The sequence below is a fragment of the Symphalangus syndactylus genome, chromosome 11 (assembly GCF_028878055.3).
Source record: "Symphalangus syndactylus isolate Jambi chromosome 11, NHGRI_mSymSyn1-v2.1_pri, whole genome shotgun sequence".
NCBI lineage: Eukaryota > Metazoa > Chordata > Mammalia > Primates > Hylobatidae > Symphalangus > Symphalangus syndactylus.
In genome coordinates this window covers 71630929-71655050 of record NC_072433.2, presented here as the reverse complement: position 1 = coordinate 71655050, position 24122 = coordinate 71630929, and the positions used below count along the sequence as shown (strand labels likewise).

At 35.7% G+C, this 24122-nt stretch overlaps 1 protein-coding gene across 2 annotated transcripts in view; it reads left to right on the top strand.

The window, feature by feature from the left end:
* The window catches only part of EDIL3 (EGF like repeats and discoidin domains 3), a 447895-nt gene that overhangs the window by 269331 nt on the left and 154442 nt on the right, over window positions 1-24122 (top strand). For both annotated transcript variants that reach the window (XM_055233274.2, XM_055233273.2), the window contains one exon: window positions 8779-8960. In XM_055233274.2, the coding sequence (XP_055089249.1) occupies window positions 8779-8960 (182 nt within the window). The remainder of the gene's footprint in view (window positions 1-8778; window positions 8961-24122) is intronic.

Below are 24122 nucleotides of genomic sequence, written 5' to 3'. Positions count from 1 at the left end.
GATAATCATCTTAGATATTGTCAACTTTTGTGAATTATCTCAATAAGAATTTTGGCCTTTGAATACTGGAATTCATAGTCTCTACTATTTAAATAATAACCATTATTCTGCATCAATATGCTCACAAATCAGTTTGAGAAATATTAATAGACAATTTTTATTATAGTTTAGCTTATTCATGGACTTCATTTTTTCCTGAATTGAAAACAATTAATTTAAACTGATAATATATCATAATTGGCTTGAGATAACACACAGTGTGAAGAAAACATAGCCACATTTTAAAGGAAATAGCTAGATGGCTGATAATTGCATTTGCGACTTTATAAATGTGGTTTTCATTCCAAATATAGTATTTCCCCTACCTCCAAGAGCTGATTCTTATATATTTTTAAGCCTGCCAGTATACGAAGAAAGCATTTCTGATTTTAACACCCACCCAGTATGTTGAATCCTTAGAGTGATAATATCTACATTCAGAGGACTAATCCACCTTCAAAAAAGAAAGAAAAGTAATTCCAAAAAGCAATGATTTGTTTTAGTTTAACCTGTAATATTGAGAGCTGCCCATTTGTAAGCACTGTGCTAAGTGCTTTGAAAACCTAAATAATGCAAAAGGCATCGTCTCTACCTGTAAGAAGCGTATTTTCTCAGAGGAAAAAAAAATGCACAAATTGCTGTGCCTCTTCATTTAACCTGGACACCTTCTGAGCTTTCAATATGGAAAATAATAGAATATAGGTCCTAATAAAATTGAGAGAATGTTTTCCCAGCGAAATACCACAGAATCACAGTATTCACAATTGTGAGGAAAATTAGCATTTATCTAAGCTATGCTGCCCATCTGATAGGAAGAAACAGCCTTTTCTCTAAGGTACACATGCATTTTATATGGAATCCAACTAAGTTTAACTAATTTTTGAAAACAGTATTAAGAATTTCTCAATTACTGGTTTTCCTAAGGAAGGTTACCGTGACTGTATGTAATGTTTATACCCTGATACAAAGAAGCAGTCTCAGTGTGGAGAGAGATGAACATCACCAAGTGGAATTTTCATTCTAATTCCTTTGAAGGTGATTATTCTCAGTGCCATAACCAGAGGCTGACACCCAGGGGGTGCTCTGCAGGAATTTGGGAATGAGTAAATGAAGCTAAGGCTGTGTTGCTGTGTTGCTGTGTTGTGCATGTTTACCTTCACATTTTTACTCTGTATCCGGGAAACTTTTTGGCCATTTCCCCATCTCCTACACCTGAACTGGAATATTCAGGCCCTGTTACCGAATCACCCTTTCTTAAACTTCCCATCTTCACTCCATCCCTTGCCCTCTTTCTTCTGAAACAACTTCCTAACACACCAGAAAGATGATAGCCTTGAGAGAAATCAAATCAAATGCATGGGGGCTTAGCTGACAAGACTCATCCAAAAAAAAAAAACTTTAGGGTTCCTTTAAACCCTCAGGCCACAGCGTGAGAAAGAGTGGCCTTGATCCCTCCCTCACCAATTAAAGCCTGGTCTCAAGACAACTCTAAAATAAAACAAATGCTAGGAATAAAAGAAAGGCCGTGGTCCAAGTGGCACAGAGGAAAGCTTACATTTGAATCAGCATTAATTTCTGCAGTACTGGAGGTCATCGCTAATCCATTCAGCAGTGCTTGCATTCAGCACAATTATCATGCTATATCAAGCACAGCAGAGGACTCACTCGTACAAGATGAGATGCTCAGAGAAAGGGAGGACTGGAGATGTTTAAAGGAGATTTGTTTCTTACATGGCTTTAATTTGAAATCCTTTCATTCTGAAGATGTCTGGATATTGAGATAGAGCAAATGAAAGCAGTACATTCCTGTTACGGATTCAGCTGTGCATCTCACTTATTTGAAAGGCTTAATCAGCACACTCAGGAACAAGATGTGAGACATCTTGAGGCACTGCTTACTTGTCAGCTGCAAGATCAATAAAATGCAGAAGCCATTCTTTGCCATACTCCAGAGAATGAGTTTGCAGAGTGAGAAGGACTCCACTTTAAAGCTATTTTATTCACATCCCACTTGGCCAAAGCAGAAAAGTCGCTCTGGGGAGGCACTTGAAGTTTGGCCCCAGCTAGCCCAGCTGCTCCTGCTCAACCTGCCAGGTGACTCACTTGCTCAGTATTAGTCTGAACAGCAGGGTGTCAGGTCAGAAGGCATTTCCAGTCTACTCAGACAATTCAGGCAATGTAGTTATTTTAAATGACTCTATAAAAGGTGCCTGAAATTCTCTGGTAGCCAATGTTGAATGGACTCATTAATTTAGGATTATTGTCGTACCTGACAAAAGCAAGCACAATACCAAAGATGCATAAACACAGATCTTGCAGCCAGGAAATGCAGACTACCATATTCTACTACTGTATTCTACTTTTGTATTCAGCATTGATCGAATTGCCACTATGCCCTCTCTAGAGATAACAATGGGGAATTTCAGAAATACCTGGTAATGCTGTATGGCAGCGATTTGAAAGAGAAGAGACCCAGACCACTATCAGTTACATTTTTTTTTAAATTAGTAAACAAGTGCTCTTCTTTACTCATCATGAAAAAAAACTTCTAAAGAAGGCCTCTATATCTGTGTACCTTTGAGAGCACGTAAGTGTAAATGATTTTTAATTAAAAATGAAGTATACAAATAAAATGCTACCATATTACCTGCCATTTGCATTGTTTATTTACCTTTCATATTTATTTTTTAGAAGTAATTCCCTCTACAGATATTTATTAAATGTTCACTAAAATTGAAGCTTGCTGCTAGATACTGTGAGGAATATAATCTTTGCCTACAAAGGGGTTCTCTATCTTGTGAGAAAACAGATGGGCACACATAAACATGTGGATGAGTTGTGGACCAAGGAAGTACTGGACATGGTTTGAGCATAGAAGCAGATTTTTACATCTCAATCCTGTCCCTGCAGCCTGGTTGATATGAGAGATGTTAAGGGTAGCCCACCAAAATCAGTACAGGAAGAGAAGGAAGGTAGGACAAGCAGATCCTCCCACGTTCAATCCAACAGCAAGAATGATTTTTGATAAATTTTAAGAGAGGAATTTGGTCCAGTGATGTTATTTGTGAAACGTGGCCAATCTCAATGAAAGGAAACACCTATGTTTGCTCTCTGGACCCTTTGAAACTCAAACACTCCATTTCCCTCCTCTACCTTGCATCTAATCATTACTAGTTCTGCCTACTTTTACCTCTTAAATATTTTTGAACTCTTCCTCTTCTCCACCCCTCTTTCAGATCTGCATTATTTTTCACATGGACAACTGTAGTAGCTCACTCTTTGGACATAGTTTTGTCCCCTCTTAAATCTTCTCTTTATGGCACAGTGGGAATGATCTAAATTAAATGAAAATTTGGCCACAGAGTCCTTCAAAAACTCCCCATCACTAACAGAAGCAAATTCTATTGTCACAGTCTTCTGCAAAATAATCTAGCATTTTTCTACTTCTCCACTTCATCTCCTAACCATTCCCCCACCAACCCATCTTGATCTAGTGATACTGAACTGCCTCGAATTCCCTCATCATAGCAGCCTGTTCCCTGCCTGTGTCTATCCTGTCTCCTCTCTCCACTATGCAAGCTCCTATTCTTTTCCAGGAATCATTCCTAGAGCCCCAAGCTAGGTTATTATTCCCTCTTCTCTTCTCCCACTGAATCTTCTGCATTCACCATCACAACATCTGCCATTTATATAAAAATGTTCTTATTTCTCTGTGTATCCCCATTACACTGAAGCCCCTTGAGGAAACTAGTACTGTAAACATAGCCAGCTCCTTCTTCCCATTCAGAGATGAGACTTGGTGTAACCTCTCAGAAAGGCCATCTCTGATCACCTGACACCCACACTTGATTCACCCTTCTTTTTTTCCTTCAAAGCACATACCACTTCATGGCATTTTCTTATTTAAGTGTTTGTTTATTATTTGTCTCCCCACTAGAATATGAATCTTTTAAGAGCAGAGACCTTTGCTCCCTTATTTATCCCTATGTCACCACTACCTAGAAAAGTGCCTAATATGTAGAAGGGCTTCAATAAACACATATTTTCAAAACTGAATTAAATGAATGGAGGGAGTGACGGGTGGATGAGCATATACTTAGAGGTCAATAAATTAATAAGAACAGAATTAGCCTATCCATATTAGATAAGCGGAGTATAGGCCAATGATGGTATCAGGTTAATTTTAACACCTTAGGAGACAGACACACTATAAACTGTAGGTATTTAATTCTGTGACTGAATACCTGTATTAGTTCATTCACACATTGTTATAAAGAACTACCTGAGACTGGGTAATTTATGAAGAAAATAGTTTAATTGACTCACCATTCCACAAGCTGTATAGGAAGCATGGCTGGGAGGCCTCAGGAAACTTACAATCATGGGGGAAGGGCAAAGGGGAAGCAAGCATGTCTTCCCATGGCAGCAGGAGAGAGTGTGAAGAGAGACTTGCCACACACTTTTAAACCACCAGATCTCATGAGAACTCACCATTATGAGAACAGCAAAGAGGAAGCCCGTCCCCACGATCCAGTCACCTCCCACCAGGTCCCTGCCCCAAGACTAGGGATTACAATTCAACATGAGATTTAGGTGGGGACACAGAGGCATACCATATCAGTGCCATACATTATCGTGTACTGTTATAGTGGATCCCAACTTGTGAAAGCTCTGCTACATCCTCAGTGTTACTAGTGATATATTGTATATTCATTCCATGTTAATGTTCCTGTTGCCTCCCCTAGGATGCATAAGTATGTATGCCTCACATAATATAGCAGAAGGAAAAGATCCGAGTCAAATTTTGAAGAATTACTGAACTCTCCACATTAAATTACACAGTCATCTTTTACAGGCTTAACTTCCATCCTCACAATTGTGCTAATTCATGAAATAGTCCTGATAACATTTTTTTCTTGATGTATTAGTTCAAAGATTATGTGAGAAAACACATGTGGGTACACTTTTCAAACTTCAGAGTTCTCATCTGACATTGATTACTTCATCAATTATCATTTCATGTATCTTCCATCATTTGTTGATAGTAAAAGCAATGTATATTTTCATATTATCTTTCTTTTTAAGCATACTTTTATTAATTGCTTAAGGTCACTTAATCTTAGGTTTATAATCATTTGCATTCTGAATTGTAATTCCTTCACTGGTTTTTATAACTGTTGAATTTAATAGGATATCGGGGAAGTGGATAGCACAGGCAAAAGGAAATTGGATTTTGAACCTTTTATTGTGATGACATCCATTTGATTGTGGTCCACGTGATTAGTGAAGAAAATCTGCTGTTGTGACAACTTTGCAGAGTGAAGTAAATCTAAGGCTTGGGTTTGCTTGTTACTTTACTGTTTAGGAGAAAAAAAAAGCCCCCAATAACAACGTTCAGTGCATATTTGTTGGGCTTTTCCTGTGTACAAGCCACCATGAGCCTCTAAGGATGTAACAGTGAGAAATACCTAGCTCCTACTCGAAAGGGGCTAAAAAGCCAGGATTACTTCAGTTGAGGTCCTCTATAAAGAAGCACAAAAATAATCTTACAGAACCAAGCTCATTATTTTTTCAGCAATGTATAGCTCCAAAAGCAAAGCTTTTATTATACTTGTCTTCTTCACAACTGATAAATTAAGTGTCATCATAACCCCAATTTTAAAAAGTAGGAAATTGCAGAATCACTAACTCAAGACAGTACCTTGACAACTCACAGACTCACACTTCATTCAAGAATCCCCATCACAGTCATGCTTCCTTTGGTGGCCTTTTTTGACTATATGTAAGTGACAGAGTATGGTATGCAACTGTTGGAAATTGATTTTTGGGGGGTATTTTTGTTTGTTTTTGTTTGTTTGTTTAAAGCAACAATATAGAATTGAGAACTGGTGATAATTGTAAATTTGACATCATGGCAATGAGATAGCTCATGCAAAAATATTTTGTATAAGATATAGCCCTATATAAATATATCATGTCAATATATATTATTTGAATTGCAGAGGGTTTTTTGTTTCGCTTTTTTGTTTTGTTTTGTTTTTTGAGATGAAGTCTCACTCTGTTACCCAGACCGGAGTGCAGTGGCGCGATCTCAGCTCACTGCAACCTCCACCTCCTGGCTTCAAGCGATTCTCCTGCCTCAGCCTCCTGAGTAGCTGAGACTACAGGCATATGCTGCCACGCCCAGGTAATTTTTGTATTTTCAGTAGAGACAGGGTTTCATCATGTTGGTCAGCCTGGTCTCAAACTCCTGACCTCAGGTGGTCCACCTGCCTCGGTCTCCCAAAGTCCTGGGATTACAGACATGAGCCACTGCGCCCAACCTGAATTATGTTTTTTTGAAAGAATTAATATGCAGGACTAAAGAGCATAGCAAAGATTGAGAGCCTTATGTCAGACTGAGTTGTGCATATATATTTTCAAAATCGCTCGTTGGTATTTGGCTTATCTGATAATACAACAGTTCAAAGCCAATGAGTTTCCTGATATGTTAGCTACTAAAGGGAGGTTGATAGATTAAACAATGAAGTAGAATTATAGGATATTGTGATTTGAGATCTACTCTCTGCTTTAAAATAGTTACAAATTCTGTGAAGATATCTAATTCGGCATAAGGTCTTTAGAGGTATGCAACTAAATGGCACAGAGTTATTTTTAAGTCTGCCATACAGCTCGTTAATCAATTCTGGCTCTCTAGCTCTGCTAGTCTACTTACTGGCTTACAATAAATGGCCTGCAATAAAAGATCTCCCTGCCTGTTTCATTTTTCCATCCAAACATTGTACAAACCAAGGACAAGATGCTTGAGACCCCTTTGATGACAATATTATTAAAAAGCTAGGCTCCTGCCATTATTAAAATCACAGTGTCATCATGAAAGATTTTTAGTATGTTTATGAAGTCTGTAAAGATCTTGAAGTTTAAAATGGAAAGCAAAATAAGAGGCCAAAGAATTAATATCTGAACTTTCAACGTTAAGTTTTTGGGAATGTGAAAATCAGATTATTATCTGCGGCTCTTAAGACTTCAATTCTACTAATGAATGGCTTCTTAATTTAATGATTCTAAAGTGATACAGTATACTTTCATAAAGTGCTAAGCAGTCCTAATTACATGTTAAAAAAAAAGATCTTATCTAAATTTATCATACCAAGTAATTTTTTGTCAATGGCAAAGATGCAATTTTTACTGTATTAATGTTGTCTTTACTAATACAGCCTGATTAAGATGATTACTTATCCATATATTTTATCTTCTTTATAAAAAAAATTTAAAAATTTGAAAGCCGTCAGAGCTACTTACTATCTGAGCATGGAATAGAAAAAGAAGCATGTTTATGACAATTAAAAATATGGTTAACAATGAGAAATATCTTACTAACTTTCAAAAATATTATAATTTGGCTCCTAATTTTTTTTCACATTTTCAACCTCAATCTAAGCATAAACATTTAATTACTGACAAACGCTGGATTTTGATAGTAATTAAAATCTAAAATGTAGTTGGTCATAATCACCAATCAAGTTGACTTTCATATACTGATATTTAATAGTAGCAATGAACTTCTTTCTTATTTTCAGAAATTCTGATAAATTATTGTAGTATATTTTTATAATACAATTATCGTATATATTATACAAATCTAAATTGGCACAATATTCAGTATAGTATATGAAATGTTTATGAAATTAAGAACATCTTTTCCTTATATCATATCCCTACTTATTCTGAATTTTCAGAACTGAATTTAAAAGAAATGTACCTTCTGCTGAAATTTTATAAAGCAATTAAGAATTTATATATAATTTTATATATAATACAAATATATATGTAATTTTTTAAGATGGATTTATCTCCATTTCTAATTTGAAAAACTAAACACATTTGGTATCTGAGAACATATCATTTGAGCATAATGTGCTTTAATCTTAGTATTTTAAAATTTCATTGGAAAATTTTCTTTTCTCAGTTGCAAATGTAAAGTTATACATGCAGAATCCCAATATGTAGAATTGTGAATTTGAAACTAAAGTGCTAATAAGTATTTTAATATCTTGATTTACTGAGTTGTACATATTGTCATGTATAATGTTGTCAGAGAATTTGCCTGCTCTCTTTATAAAAATAATTTGTCTACATATATTTTATAATATATAATATATCATGGGGTAGTATAATAATATTTTTAAATGTTAACATATTTACACACTTCCCTTTTGTTGTGGAAGCATAACTGATGGTGGGTATAAAAATTTAAGTTACAAAGTTTATAGTAGTGAGAAATGCTAAATTAGTACAAAAATAACTTTGACAAAAAGCTCAGCTTTATGATAATCAAGAAATAATGGATGGAAAAATATTTGTTGAGAGCTTATAATTTGTCAGGTATGCTAATCTCCGGGAATATAAAATATGAGATAAGCCTTTTAAGAGCATTATGCTTTTGTTGACGTGATCAACAACCAAAAGCTATCAGTACAGACACCAGAATCATAATGCAGAAGGGAAGTGTCTATTAAGTGACTACTTTCAAAGCAAAGAAGGAAGAGAGTGTCATGAGAAGCAAGAATTATTTCCTTAATTTAGAGATCAATAACAGATCTGTAAAGGGGATGAGGAGTAAATAGCATGGTGGTGCAAATTGAAATCATTTAAAAAAATCCTATCAAATCGAACACACACATGTTGTATATGCATTATTTCTAATACATTCATATTTTTTCCTGTTTTTGTTTCCAGAATGCTCAGGCCCATTGGGAATTGAAGGTGGAATTATATCAAACCAGCAAATCACGGCTTCCTCTACTCACCGAGCTCTTTTTGGACTCCAAAAATGGTATCCCTACTATGCACGTCTTAATAAGAAGGGGCTTATAAATGCGTGGACAGCTGCAGAAAATGACAGATGGCCGTGGATTCAGGTAACAGATGGGATGGGACAAGGCTGATGTTACAAGGCAGCCTGGGCGACAGAGCGAGACTCCGTCTCAAAAAAAAAAAAAAAAGCAGACAAAAGAGAACTCAGTGTGACTCTTCCTTATGGTCAGAGGAAAGGGTAATTTAGTGAAGAGTTCAAATTAGCTCCCAATTCTGAAAAGTAAAAAACATGCACATTCCATTAAGAAGTTGGTTAAAGAGATCAAAAACATTAAAAATATTCAGGTATAAGTATCACTATTTTAAGGTGCATATCAAAGAAGGAGACTTTCTGTATACCATGTGTTCATTACCACTGCGTTAACATTTAGCAGCAACTTATGATACTTTAAGAACATAAAAATTACATTTATGTTTTCTATCTTTAAGAAGTGGGTCCACAAATGCAAGTATAAAATATACCATGAATCATAATAACAATACCTCAAATGAACCTTCTTTCAAGCTGAGCGTGTTTCATTTCATAGTGTTATTCACTCTCATCAACCAGCTATTTTTTAAAACAGGAGAAAACAACAATATACTGAAATATTAAGTGATTTCCCAGAGGGAGTAGCAAGGCCCAGAGCTTATATTTCTGTACGTTTCAATGCTTTTTGAGCATTTAGATGAAGTATGTACTAGGAATACAGAAAGATGATCAAAACTGGTGTCTGTGAAAGAGTAAACCTCTATTTGGGAAAGCACATTAATAACCATCTAACAAGTCATTGATGTGTACTAAAGGGAGGAAGAATTCAGTATACTGTGGTCAGAGGAAGAATTCATTAATTATCTTGAGAAACTCACCTGGCGCAGATAGATTTTGAGCTAGGCCTGAGAAGGATGGCTTTCAGTAGAGACTGAACATCCAGGGAACAGCCTGATCAAAGATGCTACATGACAATCTGGGGAATATTATGTAGAAAATCGCGACTAGAGTAAAGGTTGCTGGAGGGATGTGTTCAAATTCAGTGTATGAGTTTGCTGTGCTTCAGGAGTCATACTAAAAGGTATTAGCCTTATTTCAGTAGAGTAGGGAGATATCGCAGAATTTTGATTAGTTTAGGTGATTGATCTGTTCTGTTTACTACATATTCTAAGTCAAAGAAACATGGAACTCCCTGATGTGACATAATTAGGTGTACTATACAAAGACTAGTTTACAGGCATTTGGTATAAAGGAAAATTGATTTATGGCTAAGAGGCAAGACTTCCATACTTGAAAAACTGGGCCAAAATCTCCTTCAGATACTTTCTTTGTTCCAGTTTCTTAGGGATTCTTATATGTCTCATAAACATTTCTTTTATCTATAGAGCTCTATAAGGTTGGCTGAAGTTCTTGTTTTGTTTTATGAATTTATATTTACATGAATTTGTTAAAATTGCTTCTTAAGTTACACTTGACTTTTTCAATCTATAGCAACATGTGCAAAATGAGCTCCAGATAGTGGAAATGGCACATCTATACAGTTTTGATCACACTCGTGAAGGATCAATTAAGGTTTAAAATATGCATAGAATAATAGAAAATAATTATATCATATTTACTAATGAATAATCATTCCAGAGACATGTTTAATCCCTCTAGTTGAAATGCATTTGTAGAACTGTGGTCATGATAAAACTTTAGACATTAATATTCATAGCCAAAATTCAGAACAGTTGAGAGATGATATCGCCAGTTTACATCAGTGTTTCTGTTTGGCAAATTATGTTTGTGAGCTTCAATGATTGCCATCTTTCTATAACCCATAAGTAGCATGCTTTTGCAATGTTTACTCTGAGAAACACCTTATTAATGTTTCATATCCGATTGTTCACTTTACTTTGTCTCAGTATTGCCTACTTAACACAATATGCATCATTCTTCCTTTCAAAGTATTGCGTGAAGTTTAAATTCCCTTTATCCCAGTGGCTGTAGGCAGAAATAACCTTAATCGAACAGGACAGTGGTCAACACTGAGAAAAATTTAGATTTATTCTCTTAAGAACAATAGTTAAAACTTATTTTACTTTTAAGGTCAGTGGGATGATGATAATTTGCTTTTGGTCTGAAGATGATAATGAACTCAGAGAAAAACAGCTAAAGTAAATATGAAAGGTTTTATATTAGAGTAAGAACCTCAAATATAGTGGGTGAAAAACTAAAAATTATTGTTATTCAATAAATATTTAGGAATTATATTCAATGTATTCATTTTATGATTGTGTTCTTTAATAATATATTTTAATGTTATTTTTTACAAAACTTTACAAATTTTCTTTTTTTTTTTTTGAAACTTTTATTTTAGGCACAGGTTTGTTATATAGGTATACTTCATGTCATGGGGTTTTGTTGTACAGATTATTTTGTTACCCTGGTATTAAGCCTAGTATCCATTAGTTATATTTCCTGGTCCTTTCCCTCCTCCCATCCTTCACCCTCAGGTAAGTCCCACTATCGGTTATTTCATTCTATGTGTCCATGTATTCTCATCATTTAGCACCCGCTGTAAGTGGTGCTAAGGGAAAACATGGGGTATTTGGTTTCCTGTTCCCGCATTAGTTTGCTAAGGATAATTAGTTTGCTCCAGCTTCAGTCATGTTCCTGCAAAAGACATCATCTGACTCTTTTGTAGCTGCATAGTATTCCATGGTGTCTATGTATCACATTTTCTTTACCCATTCTACAATTGATTGGCATTTAGGTTGATTCCATGTCTTTGTTATTGTGAATGGTGCTGCAGTGAACATAGGCGTGCATGTACCTTTATCATAGAACAATTTATATTCCTTTGGGTATATACCCAGTTATGTTGTGGCTGGGTCTAATATTAGTTCTGTTTTTAGTTCTTTGAGGAATCTTCACACTGCTTTCCACAATCGTTGAAATAATTTACACTCCCACCAACAGTGTATAACCATTCCCTTTTCTCTTCAACCTTGCCAGCATCTGTTATTTTTTTACTTTTTAATAATAGCCATTCTGACTGTTGTAAGATGGTATCTAATTGTGGTTTTCATTTGCATTTCTCTCATGATAACTGATTTTGAGGGTTTTTTTTCCTGTGATTGTTGGCTGCATGTATGTCTTCTTTTGAAAATTGTGTTTATGTCCTTTGCCCACTTTTTAATGTTGTTTGTTTTTTTCTTGAAAATTTAAGTTTCTTATAGAGCTGAATATTAGACCTTTGTCAGATGCATAGTTTGAAAAAGTTTTCTTCCATTCTGTAGGTTGTCTGTTCACTGTGTTGATAGTTCCTTTTTCTGTGCAGAAGCTCTTTAGTTTAATTCGATCCCATTTGTCATTTTCTGCTTTCGTTGCAATTGTGTTCAGTGTCTTTGTCATGAGATCTTTGCCATTTCCTCTGTCCAGAATGGTATTGCCTAGGTTGTCTTTCAGGGTTTTTATAGCTTTGGGTTCTACATTTAAGTCTTTAATCCATCTTGAGTTGATTTGTGTATATAGTGTAAGGAAAGGATCCAGTTTCAATCTTCTGCATATGGCTAACCACTATCCCAGCACCATTTATTGATTAGGGAGTCCTTTCCCCATTGCTTGTTTTTGTCAGCTTTGTGGAGGATCAGATGGTTGTAGGTGTGCAACCTTATTTCTGGTCACTCAATTCTGTTCCATTGGAATATATGTCTGTTTTTGTATCAGTATCAAAACAGTACTTTTGGTTATTGTAGCCCTATAGTATAGTTTGAAGTCAGGTAATGTGATACCTCTAGCTTTGTGGGGGTTTTATTTTTGTCGTTGTTCTTTAGGATTGTCTTGGCTATTTTAAGATAGTATTTTCTAATTCTGTGAATAATGTCATTGGGAGTTTGATAGGATTAGCATTGAAATCTATAAATTGCTTTGGGCAGTATGGCCATTTTAACAATTTTGATTCTTCCTATCCACAAGCATGGAATGTTTTTTTCCATTTGTTTGTGTTATCTCTGATTTCTTGGACCAGTGTTTTCTAGTTCCCATTGTAGAGATTGTTTACCTCCCTGATAAGCTGTATTCCTAGAAGGGTTTTTTTCTGGTTTTTTTTTTTTAGCAATTGTAGATGGGATGGCATTTCTGATTTGGCACTTGGCTTGACTGTGGTTGGTGTATAGGAATGCTAGTAATTTTTGTATGTTGATTTTTTACCCTGAGACTTTGCTGAAGGTGTTTATCAGCTTAAGGATCATTCGGGCCTAGACTGTGGGGTTTTCTAGATCGTTCAGACCTAGACTGTGGGGTTTTCTAGAAATGGAATCATGTCCTCTGCAAATAGAGATACTTTGGCTTCCTCTCTGCCTATTTTGGATGCCTTTTACTTTTTTCTCTTGCCTGATTGCCCTGGCCAGGACTTCCAATACTATGTTGAACAGGAGTGATGAGAAAGGGCATCCTTGTCTCATTTCAGTTTTCAAGAGGAATGCTTCCATCTTTTGCTCATTTAGTATGATGTTGGCTGTGGGTTTATCATACGTGATTCATAATTTTGAGGTATGTTCTTTCAGTACCAAGTTTATTGAGAGTTTTCAATATGAGGAGGTGTTAAATTGTATTGGAAGGCTTTTCTGCATCTATTGAGATGATCATGTGGTTTTTGTCTTTAGTTATGTTTATGTGATTATTCACTCTTATTGATTTACATATGTTGAACCTACCTTGCATCCTGGGGATAAAGCCTACTTGATTGTGGTGGATAAGGTTCTAGTTGTGCTATTGGATTCAATTTGCTTGTATTTTGTTGAGGATTTTTGAATTGATATTCATCAAAATATTGGCCTGAAGTTTTGTGTTTTTGTTCTGTCTCTGCCTGGTTTTGGTATCAGGATGATGTTAGCCTCATAGAATGAGTTAGGGAGGAGTCCCTCTTCCTCGATTGTTTGGAATAGTGTTAGTAGAAATGCTACCAGCTCTTCTTTGTATATCTGGTAGAATTCAGTTGTGAATCCATCTGGGCCTGGGCTCTTTTTGGTTGGTAGGCTATCTATTACTGATTCAATTTCAGAGATTATTATTTGTCTACTCATTTGAATTTCATCCTGACTCAGTTTTGGGGGGGCATATATTTCCAGGGATTTATCCATTTCTTCTAGACTTTCTAGTTTGTGTGCACAGAGGTGCTCACAGCAGTTGCTGATGGTTATTAGTAGTACCTCTTTTGTCATTTCTAATTGTGTTTATTTGGATCATCTCCCTTTTCTCCTTTATTAGTCTAGCTAGCAGTCTATCTATTTTATTAATTTTTTTAGTAACCACCTCTTGAATTTGTTGATCTTCTTTGGGTGATTTTTAAATTTAATTCTCAGAATAATTCCATATAGTAGGTATAATTATCATCACTTTATAAATTTAGACAGCTTGAATCAAACAGGTTAATTATCTTATCCAAGTTGTCAGAACCATAAAGATTATATAAAATATATAATTAGCCTAATTCAAAGCCCTTACAATTTCTTTATGACCAGTATTTTTAAGCTGTCAAATACAAAAATATAGTATGTTTATTGCAACACAGGTTGAACTAGTAACTTTCATTAAATTACCATTGGAGGATATATTGTGGTATCCAATCAACAGTGTACTGAACTCAGACTGAATATTAATAATTCTTAGAGGATTATACAAATTAAAAATAAAGCTATTGGTATTGTAGGTTTGTTTTCAATTCAAGCTAAAAGTGAGATGACTTGGTTTCCACTAATATTTTTTGGTGAAAGGAAAAGGGCCTTAAGTTTTCATGTTCTATAATTTTCTAATAGTAATAATATCTTTTTTCTTTTTTTTTCTTTTTTTCTTATTATACTTTAAGTTTTAGGGTACATGGAATAGCATAACAGGACTATTTCCAAACTATCAGAGTAAATTGAGCTGAATTTTTCAGACTGAAATCAAAATTGGTGTATTTATTGAAAAACAAACACAATTTCTCAAAGAAATATAGGTATCGCTAAGAAATATTATCAGATGTTTTTTAATTTATTATACTTTAAGTTCTGGGATACATGTGCAAAATGTGCAGGTTTATTACATGTGTATACACATGCCATGGTGGTTTGCTACACCCATCAACCCATCATCTGCATTAGGTATTTCTCCTAATGCTATCCCTCTCCTAGCTGCCCCCCTCAACAGGCCCCTGTGTGTGATGTTCCCCTCTCTGTGTCCATGTGGTCTCATTGTTCAGCTCCCACTTATGACTGAGAACATGTGGTGTTTGGTTTTCTTTTCCTGTGTTAGTTTGCTGAGAATGATGGTTTCCAGATTCATCCATGTCTCTGCCAAGGACATGAACTCATACTTCTTTATGGCTGCGTAGTATTCCATGGTGTATATGTGCCACATTTTCTTTATCCAGTCTATCATTGATGGGCATTTGGGTTAGTTCCAAATCTTTGCTATTGTGAATAATGCTGCAATAAACATACTTGTGCATTTAGTAGAACGATTTCTAATCTTTTGGGTATATACCCAGTAATGGGATTGCTGGGTCAAATGGTATTTCTGATTCTAGATTCTTGAGGAATCGCCACACTGTCTTCCACAATGGTTGAACTAATTTACACTCCCACCAACAGTATAAAAGCGGTCCTATTTCTCCACATCCACTCCGGCATCTGTTGTTTCCTGACTTTTTAATGATCGCCGTTCTAACTGGCATGAGATGGTATCTCACTGTGGTTTTGATTTGCATTTTTCTAATGACCAGTGATGATGAGCTTTTTTTCATATGATTTTTGGCTGCATAAATGTCTTCTTTTGAGTAGTGTCTGTTCATATCCCTTTGCCCAGTTTTTGATGGGTTTTTTTCTCTTGTAAATTTGTTTAAGTTCTTTGTAGATTCGAGATATTAGCCCTTTGTAAGATGGATAGATTGCAAAAATGTTCTCCCATTCTGTAGGTTACCTGTTCACTCTGATGATAGTTTATTTTGCTGTGCAGAACATCTTTAGTTTAATTAGATCCCATTTGTCAATTTTGGCTTTTGTTGCCATTGCTTTTTGGTGTTTTAGTCATGAAGTCTTTGCCCAGGCCTATGTCCTGAATGGTATTGCCTAGGTTTTCTTCTAGGATTTTTATGGTTTTAGGTCTTATGTTTAAGCTTTTAATCCATCTTGAGTTAATTTTTTATAAGGTGTAAGGAAGGGGCCCAGTTTCAGTTTTCTGCATATGGCTAGCCCGTTTTCCAACACCGTTTATTAAATAGGGAATCCATTCTCCATTGCTTGTTTTGGTCAGGTTTGTCAAAGGTCAGATGGTTTTAGATGTGTGGCATTGTTTCTGAGGCCTCTGTTCTCTTCCATTGGTCTGTACATCTGTTTTGGTACCAGTACCATGCTGTTTTGGTTACTGTGGCCTTGTAGTATAGTTTGAAGTGAGGTAGCATGATGCCTCCAGCTTTGTTCTTTCTGCTTAGGATTGTCTTGGCTATACAGGCTCTTTTTTGGTTCCATATGAAATTTAAAGTTGTTTGTTCTAATTCTGTGAAGAAAGTGAATGGTAGCTTGATTGGTATAGCATTGAATCTGTGAATTACTTTGGACAGTATGGCCGTTTTTACAATATTGATTCTTCCTATCCATGAGCATGGAATGTTTTTCCATTTGTTTGTGTCCTCTGTTATTTCCTTAAGGAGTGGTTTGTAGTTCTCCTTGAAAGGGTCCTTCACATCCCTTGTAAGTTATATACCTAGGTATTTCCTATACACCAATAATAGACAAACAGAGAGCCAAATCATGAGTGAACTCCCATTCACAATTGTTGATCTTTTGAATGGCTTTTCATGTCTCAGTCTTCAGTTCAGCTCTGAGTTTGTTACTTTTTGTCTTCTGCTAGCTTTGAGATTGGTTTGCTCTTGGTTCTCTAGTTCTTTTAGTTGTGAGGTTGGATTATTAAATGGAGATCTCTCTAACTTTTGGATGTGGGCATTTAGTGCTATAAATTTCCCTCTTAACACTGCATTAGCTGTGTCCAAGAGATTCTGAAATGTTGTAGTTTTGTCCTCATTAGTTTCAAATAACTTCTTGATTTCTGCCTTTCTTTCATTATTTACCCAAAATTCATTCAGGAGTAGGTTATTTAATTTCCATGTGATCATATGGTTTTGAATAATTTTCTTAGTCTCAACATTGTTATTCAGTAATTACTTACTGATTATATTCAAAATATATATTTTGTTAATGCATTCTTTAATAATATATTTTCTAAGTTATTTTTTAGAAGAAAAAATTTTATCAATTTTGTAAGATAAAATCATGTATAAGACATTCTGTGAAATAAAATGATATACCAGGGTTTCTGTGTTGATCATTCATTGTTAATTTCCCTTGTCACCTAATTCTGTTATTTATATTCAGTCCTTCAAATGAAACCTTTGAGTACTTTGCTTAAACTCACTTATAATGAGCACAGTAACCCCCTAATCTTTCAGGTGTGTGACAAACATGCACTAATTAGTATTCAGTTTCATTTTCTTCATTGTCTTGATGAAACAAAAATTGAAATTGCCTTTTTACATTTATATGTTCAGCATGCACTTATTAATAGTACCACAATGCTCATAATTAGTTCTGGATTTAACGAGTTGGTAAATGCAGTTACACAAGTTTTTTTTTTTTCAGCTTTCTAGTTTTTTGGAGCTTTATTTCTTTATGTAGATTTTTTCCAACTAATAATTAACCACTACATTAAACATTAGCTCATCAGCATCCTAGAATATCAGTTTTTCTTTCTGATTAACATGTTACAAATAGCAACTTTGCACAATTATAGAAATATGTCTTGGATTATAACACGTGTATTTTAAATTCTGGGTGCTTTGCTAACTAACTGAGGGTCAGCCTGTATAACTATTTCTTATTTGTTTTCAAAATATGCAGTTTCAGTTTCTCTGTGTTTTTCTTTTCTTTTATAGCTATTTGTAGTAAAATATTAATTTTACTTTTTAAATTTCTGGGTTTATTTTTATTTATATATATGTGTGTGTGTTTTTCTAGAATACATATACATTGAATTTCCAGTTATTAATTTATTCATGTATTCCACAAACGTTTACTGCATGAATGTGTACTCTATACTCTATCCACTACTAGGCAGTAGAGAAAAGATAACACCTACTTTCAGGATGCTCTGAATCCAGAAAAGATAAAAGTAATCTGGGTAAATATAACACAAAATATATGTGGCCTGGCCTTGCATGGTTTGCTAACTACTCCATTTGAATTATATTATATCCATACAGCCTATTTTTATTAGAACTTCTATTAAAGTAAAAACTACATTAGCATAATATTTATATAATACAAGGAAAGAATTTTCCATTATACTATGTATTGCTGTTGTATGCTGATATATTTGATGTGTATGATGTAGTATAATACTATGGCAATGTCATAATTTTTCTTTTGAAAGTTAATTCACCAGTTGTTTTTTCAGTTCTAGTATTTTATCACTGAGAAAATTGTGTTTGGAACTCTCTTACCTTTTTAGAAATGTGGCTATGATCTTAATATGTTGCCTTTCTATGTGTCATAGAATTTGTGAGAGGAAAAATAGTTATTTCTCAAACTTCAATGTGCATTGAAACCATGGGTCACTTGGTGTATTAGTCTGTTTTTATGCTGCTGAAAAAGACATACCAGAGGCTGGGCAATTTACAAAAGAAAGAGGTTTAATGGACTTACAGTTCCACATGGCTGGGGAGGCCTCACAATCATGGTGGAAGGCAAGGAGGAGCAAGTCACATTTAAGTGGATGGCGGCAGGCAAAAAGAGAGAGAGCTTGTGCAGGGAAACTCCTGTTTTTAAAAAACTATCAAATCTTGTAACGTATTCACTATCATGAGAATAGCATGGGAAAGACCCGCTCCCATGATTCACTTATCTTTCACTGGGTCCCTCCCACACATGTGGAAATTATGGGAGCTACAAGATGAGATTTGGATGGGGACACAGAGCCAGACCATGTCATTTTGCCTGTGTACTGTCCCAAATCTCATGTCTTCACATTTCAAAACCAATCATGCCTTCCCAACAGTTCCCCAAAACCTTAACTCATTTCAGCATTAACTCAAAAGTCTGCAGTCTGAAGTCTCATCTGAAAAAAAGCAAGTCCCTTCAGCCTATGAGCCTATAAAATCAAAAGCAACTTAGTTACTTCCCAGATACAGTGGTGGTACAGGCATTAGTTAAATACAGCCATTCCAAATGGGAGAAATTGGCCAAAACAAAGGGGCTACTGGCCCCAGGCAAGTCCAAAATCCACTGGGGCAGTCAAATCTTAAAGCTCCAAAATGGTTTCCTTTGACTGCATGTCTCACATCCATGTCAAGCTGATGCAAAAGGTGGGTTCCCATGGTCTTGGGCATCTTCTCCCCTGTGGCTTTGCAGGGTACAGCCTCCCTCCTGGCTGCTTTCACAGGTTGGCTCTGAGTGTCTGTGGCTTTTCCAGAGACATGGTGCAAGCTGTCAGTGGATCTACCATTTTGGGGTCTCTAGGATGATGGCCCTCTTCTCACAGCTCCACTAGGTGGTGCCCCAATGCGGACTCTGTGTCAGGGCTCTGACCCCACATTTCCCTTCTGCACTGCCCTAGGAGAGGTTTTCCATGAGGGCCCCACCCCTGCAGCAAACTTCTGCCTGGGCATCCAGGCATTTCCATACATCGTCTGAAATCTAGGCAGTGTTTCCCAAACCCTAATTATTGACTTCTTAAAAAAATCCGTGTATGAAATTTGTACTACAGAAATTTGTAACAATTTCTTACCAAGTCCCTAGGCTGCACACAGCTCAGGGGACCCTGGGCTCAGCCCACAAAACCACTGTTTCCTCCTAGGCCTTCAGGCCTATGATGGGAGGGGCTGCCATGAAGACCTCTAACATGCCGTGGAAACATTTCCCCCATTGTCTTGGGGATTAACATTCAGCTCCTCATTACTTATGCAAATTTCTGCAACTGGCTTGAATTTCTCCTCAGAAAATGGGATTTTCTTTTCTATTGCATTGTCAGGCTGCAAATTTCCCAAACTTTAATGTTCTGCTTCCCTTATAAAGCTGAATGCCTTTAACAGCACCCAATACACCTCTTGAATGCTTTGCTGCTTAGAACTTTCTTCTGCCAGATACCCTAAATCATCTCTCTCAAGTTCAAAGTTCCACAAATTTCTAGGGCAGGAGCAAAATGCTGCCACTCTCTTTACTAAAGCATAACAAGAGTCACCTTTGCTCCACTTCCAAGCAAGTTCCTCATCTCCATCTGAGACCACCTCAGCCTGGATTTCATTGTCCATATCATTATCAGCATTTTGGTCAAGGCCATTCAACAAGTCTCTAGGAAGTTCCAAATTTACCTATGTTTTTCTGTCTTCTTCTGAGCCCTCCAAACTGTTCCAACCTCTGCTGTTACCCCATTCCAAAGTTGCTTCCACATTTTCAGGTATCTTTTCAGCAGCACCCCACTCTAATGGTACCAATTTACACTTGGTAAAAATAGAAACTTCTAAATTGCTTCACAGGCCTAGTGCAGGTCATGCTCAGACTACACAGTAAAAATATGTCTCGTCTCCTTATAAATCTGGGGTTTGTACTGCCTGAGTTACAGTAAAAATATAAATAAATAAAATGAAAACACTTTTGCTTGATGATGTGGGAACCTTGTTGTTGGAACTGTAAGTAGCGATGACCACCTAGGCTGGAGGGAGAGGAAAGAACGGTGAACAAAATGAGGAAAGATAATGGGAAATAAGTAACCCATGAAAATTCTCTGAACTTCAGGCAGGCAGCCTTGGCAGCAACTCACAAGTAAGCATTGTCCATCAGTCATGAAACAGTTAATGTTTCTAAATGGCTATTTGATTTTTCTTTGTTATAAAACTTAACATATTTAAATGCAAAACCATCTGCCTTCTGCATTTTTAAGAAAATTATAGTTAATGTAGAATATATCAGCCCAAAAGGGAATTAAGTGAGCATAAATTGTTATGAATTTCTGTAGTACAAATTTCACACATGGATTTTTTTAACAACTTTGTTAACAGTGGGATCGAGAATACTACAAAAAAAACTAATCATCTATTTCATTTCATATGTCTGTATGTAATGTGTATAAAAACGTTTTTGATATTTATAGACACCTGGAGCTTTTTCAGACACAAAAATCATTTTCAAAAGACCAGGATTTAAGAAGTAGATGTTTTTTCATTTTCAGCCTTTTTTCTAGTTACAGAAGCTGAATTACATACAATCTAATTCATTTTTAATACTGTCTTATTCAAGTGGAAAATATTTTAGCCTTTTCTTTTGAAGAAAAATACTACATGCCCATATATACTAAACTATATTCACTATATTCTCATTCTTACCAAACACCTCTTTAAAGCTAATTATATCTGGACATTAATATATTGCTTTTTCTAATGATATTTTTTAAACTATGATCCCAGGTGGAAAATTATCATTTCTATTTAAGTTGTTTATTAGAAATGAGTTTTTCATACATAGTTGTGTGTTTTAAAAACAATGTTTCTTTTTAAATTAAAAAAGCACTATGCATTAAGTAAAAATGTCTTAATGCTTCTGTCCTGAAAAATAATATATTTTGTCTCAAATTATTTGGTCACTTACCACAGTTATAGTAGTAGTAGTGCATATTGTATTGCTTGCCTTTTTTCCCTAAAAAGCTATGTTTTAGATCTTAACTCTAGATTCTTTGGAATACATGATGAACCATATAGCAGTTGCTCCGTATTTTTAAAAAGCTGCATCTGGGACTGGGCATGGTGGCTCAAACCTGTAATCCCAGCAATTTGGGAGGCTGAGGCAGGTGGATCATGAGGTTGGGAGTTCAAGACCAGCCTGGCCAATATGGTGAAACCCCGTCTCTACTAAAAATACAGAAATTAGCCAGGTGTGGTGGCAGGCACCTCTAGTCCCAGCTACTCAGGAGGCTGAGGCAGGAGAATCACTTGAATCTGGGAAACAGAGGTTGCAGTGAGCCGAGACTGCACCACTACACTCCAGCCTGGGCCACAGAGCGAGACCCCATCTGAAAGAAAAAAAAAAAAAAAAAAAAGGCTGCATCTGAAATCTCTTCTGCTTCCTCTCCCACTTTGAGTACCCAGTGCCTCACTAAACTGAATTTCTTGCTGTTCTTCAAATTAATCCAGCTCATTCTGCCTCTGCACTTTAATACATGCACTACATGGTTCATCTATTGACCAGCTTCCAGTCTTCTTTAGATTCAGCCCCATCATTACCTTCTCTATAAAGTAATTCCTGAAAGCCCTGCCTTTTATCTTCAAAGGTAGAAGTGACTACAATCCTTTTATCCCACTCGGTCAACTATATATTAAAATCATAGTAACTAAAATACCTTTATAGTCATTGTTTGCTTTTCCTTCTCCTCCTATACCATAAACAACTTCAGAGTAGGAATCAGAGTTGGTTTAAGTCTATTGCCATGGAACCTTGAATTAAAACTATGTTAAATAGATGTCAATAATTGACTAATAGAAGAATAGGGAATACTGAACAAAAAAAAAGGAGAAAGATAGTATTTGTTTTCACATGGCAATTATTCTGCACTGTGTGGTACTAAGAATGCCCTGGCAACTCAGTTTACTATGTTCAGCTATTATATATTCACATTTTAATTGGCTAAGCATAATCCATTGGTACCACATGTGGTGCATGTATATTTATATGGGGAGTGCCTCACCAATCCAGAGAGTAGAGGAACCATACTTCCTGTAAATCCTAAGTTTACTCCATAATCACTGCAAACCACTTTTACAGGCAAGGCTAGATGGGCTTGGGCAATATTTGTAGGAAGTTTGCTAGGAAGTCTACTAGTTAAACCTTGTAAAACTTCTGCCTTCTCCTATCCCACTTCTGTTTTTTGTTTGTTTGTTTTTGTTTTTTTCTCAAATGTTAAAAGAATAAATGTTTGATTTAGCTTCTTGCACATTTTTATAAATGTATTATTATAATCACACCGTAAGAGTTTAGAAACTTTAGATGTAATATTGTTAATGTAAACTTATCTTCTCCAAGATTAACTTATTTTAGAAAAGAAGCTTTAAAATACTAGTATATTTATAGCTTATAAAATTTGTAATATTTAGCCTTGCAAAAATGTCAGATATACAAACTATTTTTATTACTGTTTCTCATAAAATACAGAACATAAAGAGTTATAGAGAATTACTTTAACACAGTTTTTAGCATCTACTAGCATGAGTTTAGCAGACTCTCAGTAGACAATTCAGTTTAACCAACCTTATTATATGAAAGACTTTTTAAATATACTTGCTATACATTTTGACTATGAGGAAAACTTTTCTAATTTCGCTATTATATTTACAAAGTTTGAGATTTTAAATGCCTTCTAGTTCAGTTGGTTTCCATTTGTTTTATGAATATTACCAAAATACCTTCTTTTTATTTAGTTTATGATATGGTACAGTGAAATGGAGAAAATCTGAATTGATTGAAGATAGCAACTTGCTTTTATCATTAAAAAAATTCAAAATTGAGAGCCTCTGGTTTTACAATCTACCTCACTAACATTCATGGCAAATTGACTCTGGTTCCATCTTCATATCTCTTCACATGACCAGCTAAATTGCCCCTGGACTCTGTATCCCAATTTCTGGCACTTAGGACTAAAGGAGTTAGCACCCTGAGTTCCTATCATTTTTGAGAGTTTCTTATTGTATCTCTTCTCCTGTATTGGTAAATGCACTCTCCAGTATTCCCTTGCGAATCTGAAACTATCTCAACCAAAGGTATTAAAACTGCTTATGAGACCTGCTTATGGGAAACGCTATTTATGAATTAGATTCTTGTATTGCCTCTAATGTAACAATTAGTTCTAATAGAACTGCATCAGGGCTTCTTGCAAGAGCGTAGAAAGTTTACTGGCAGCCTGTTCTCAAGTCCCCAAAGGTGAGAAATTCAGAGAAGCAGAGGTAAGTGAGCATCTGAGCTGAAGGTTTCATTGTCTCTTCATGTTTATCTTCTGGGAGCTAGTGGGATTACTATTTGCATAGGGCTGAAGGAATCCCTTATGTCCACAGCAGACACTGTGCAAATTTGTTCTGCCCCAGTGCCTCACTGAAAACCTCCTTGTGTTGAAAATGTGACAGTACTAAGCCACCTGGTCTGATTCTGAAAGGTTTACTTTTTTGAAGAGGCTA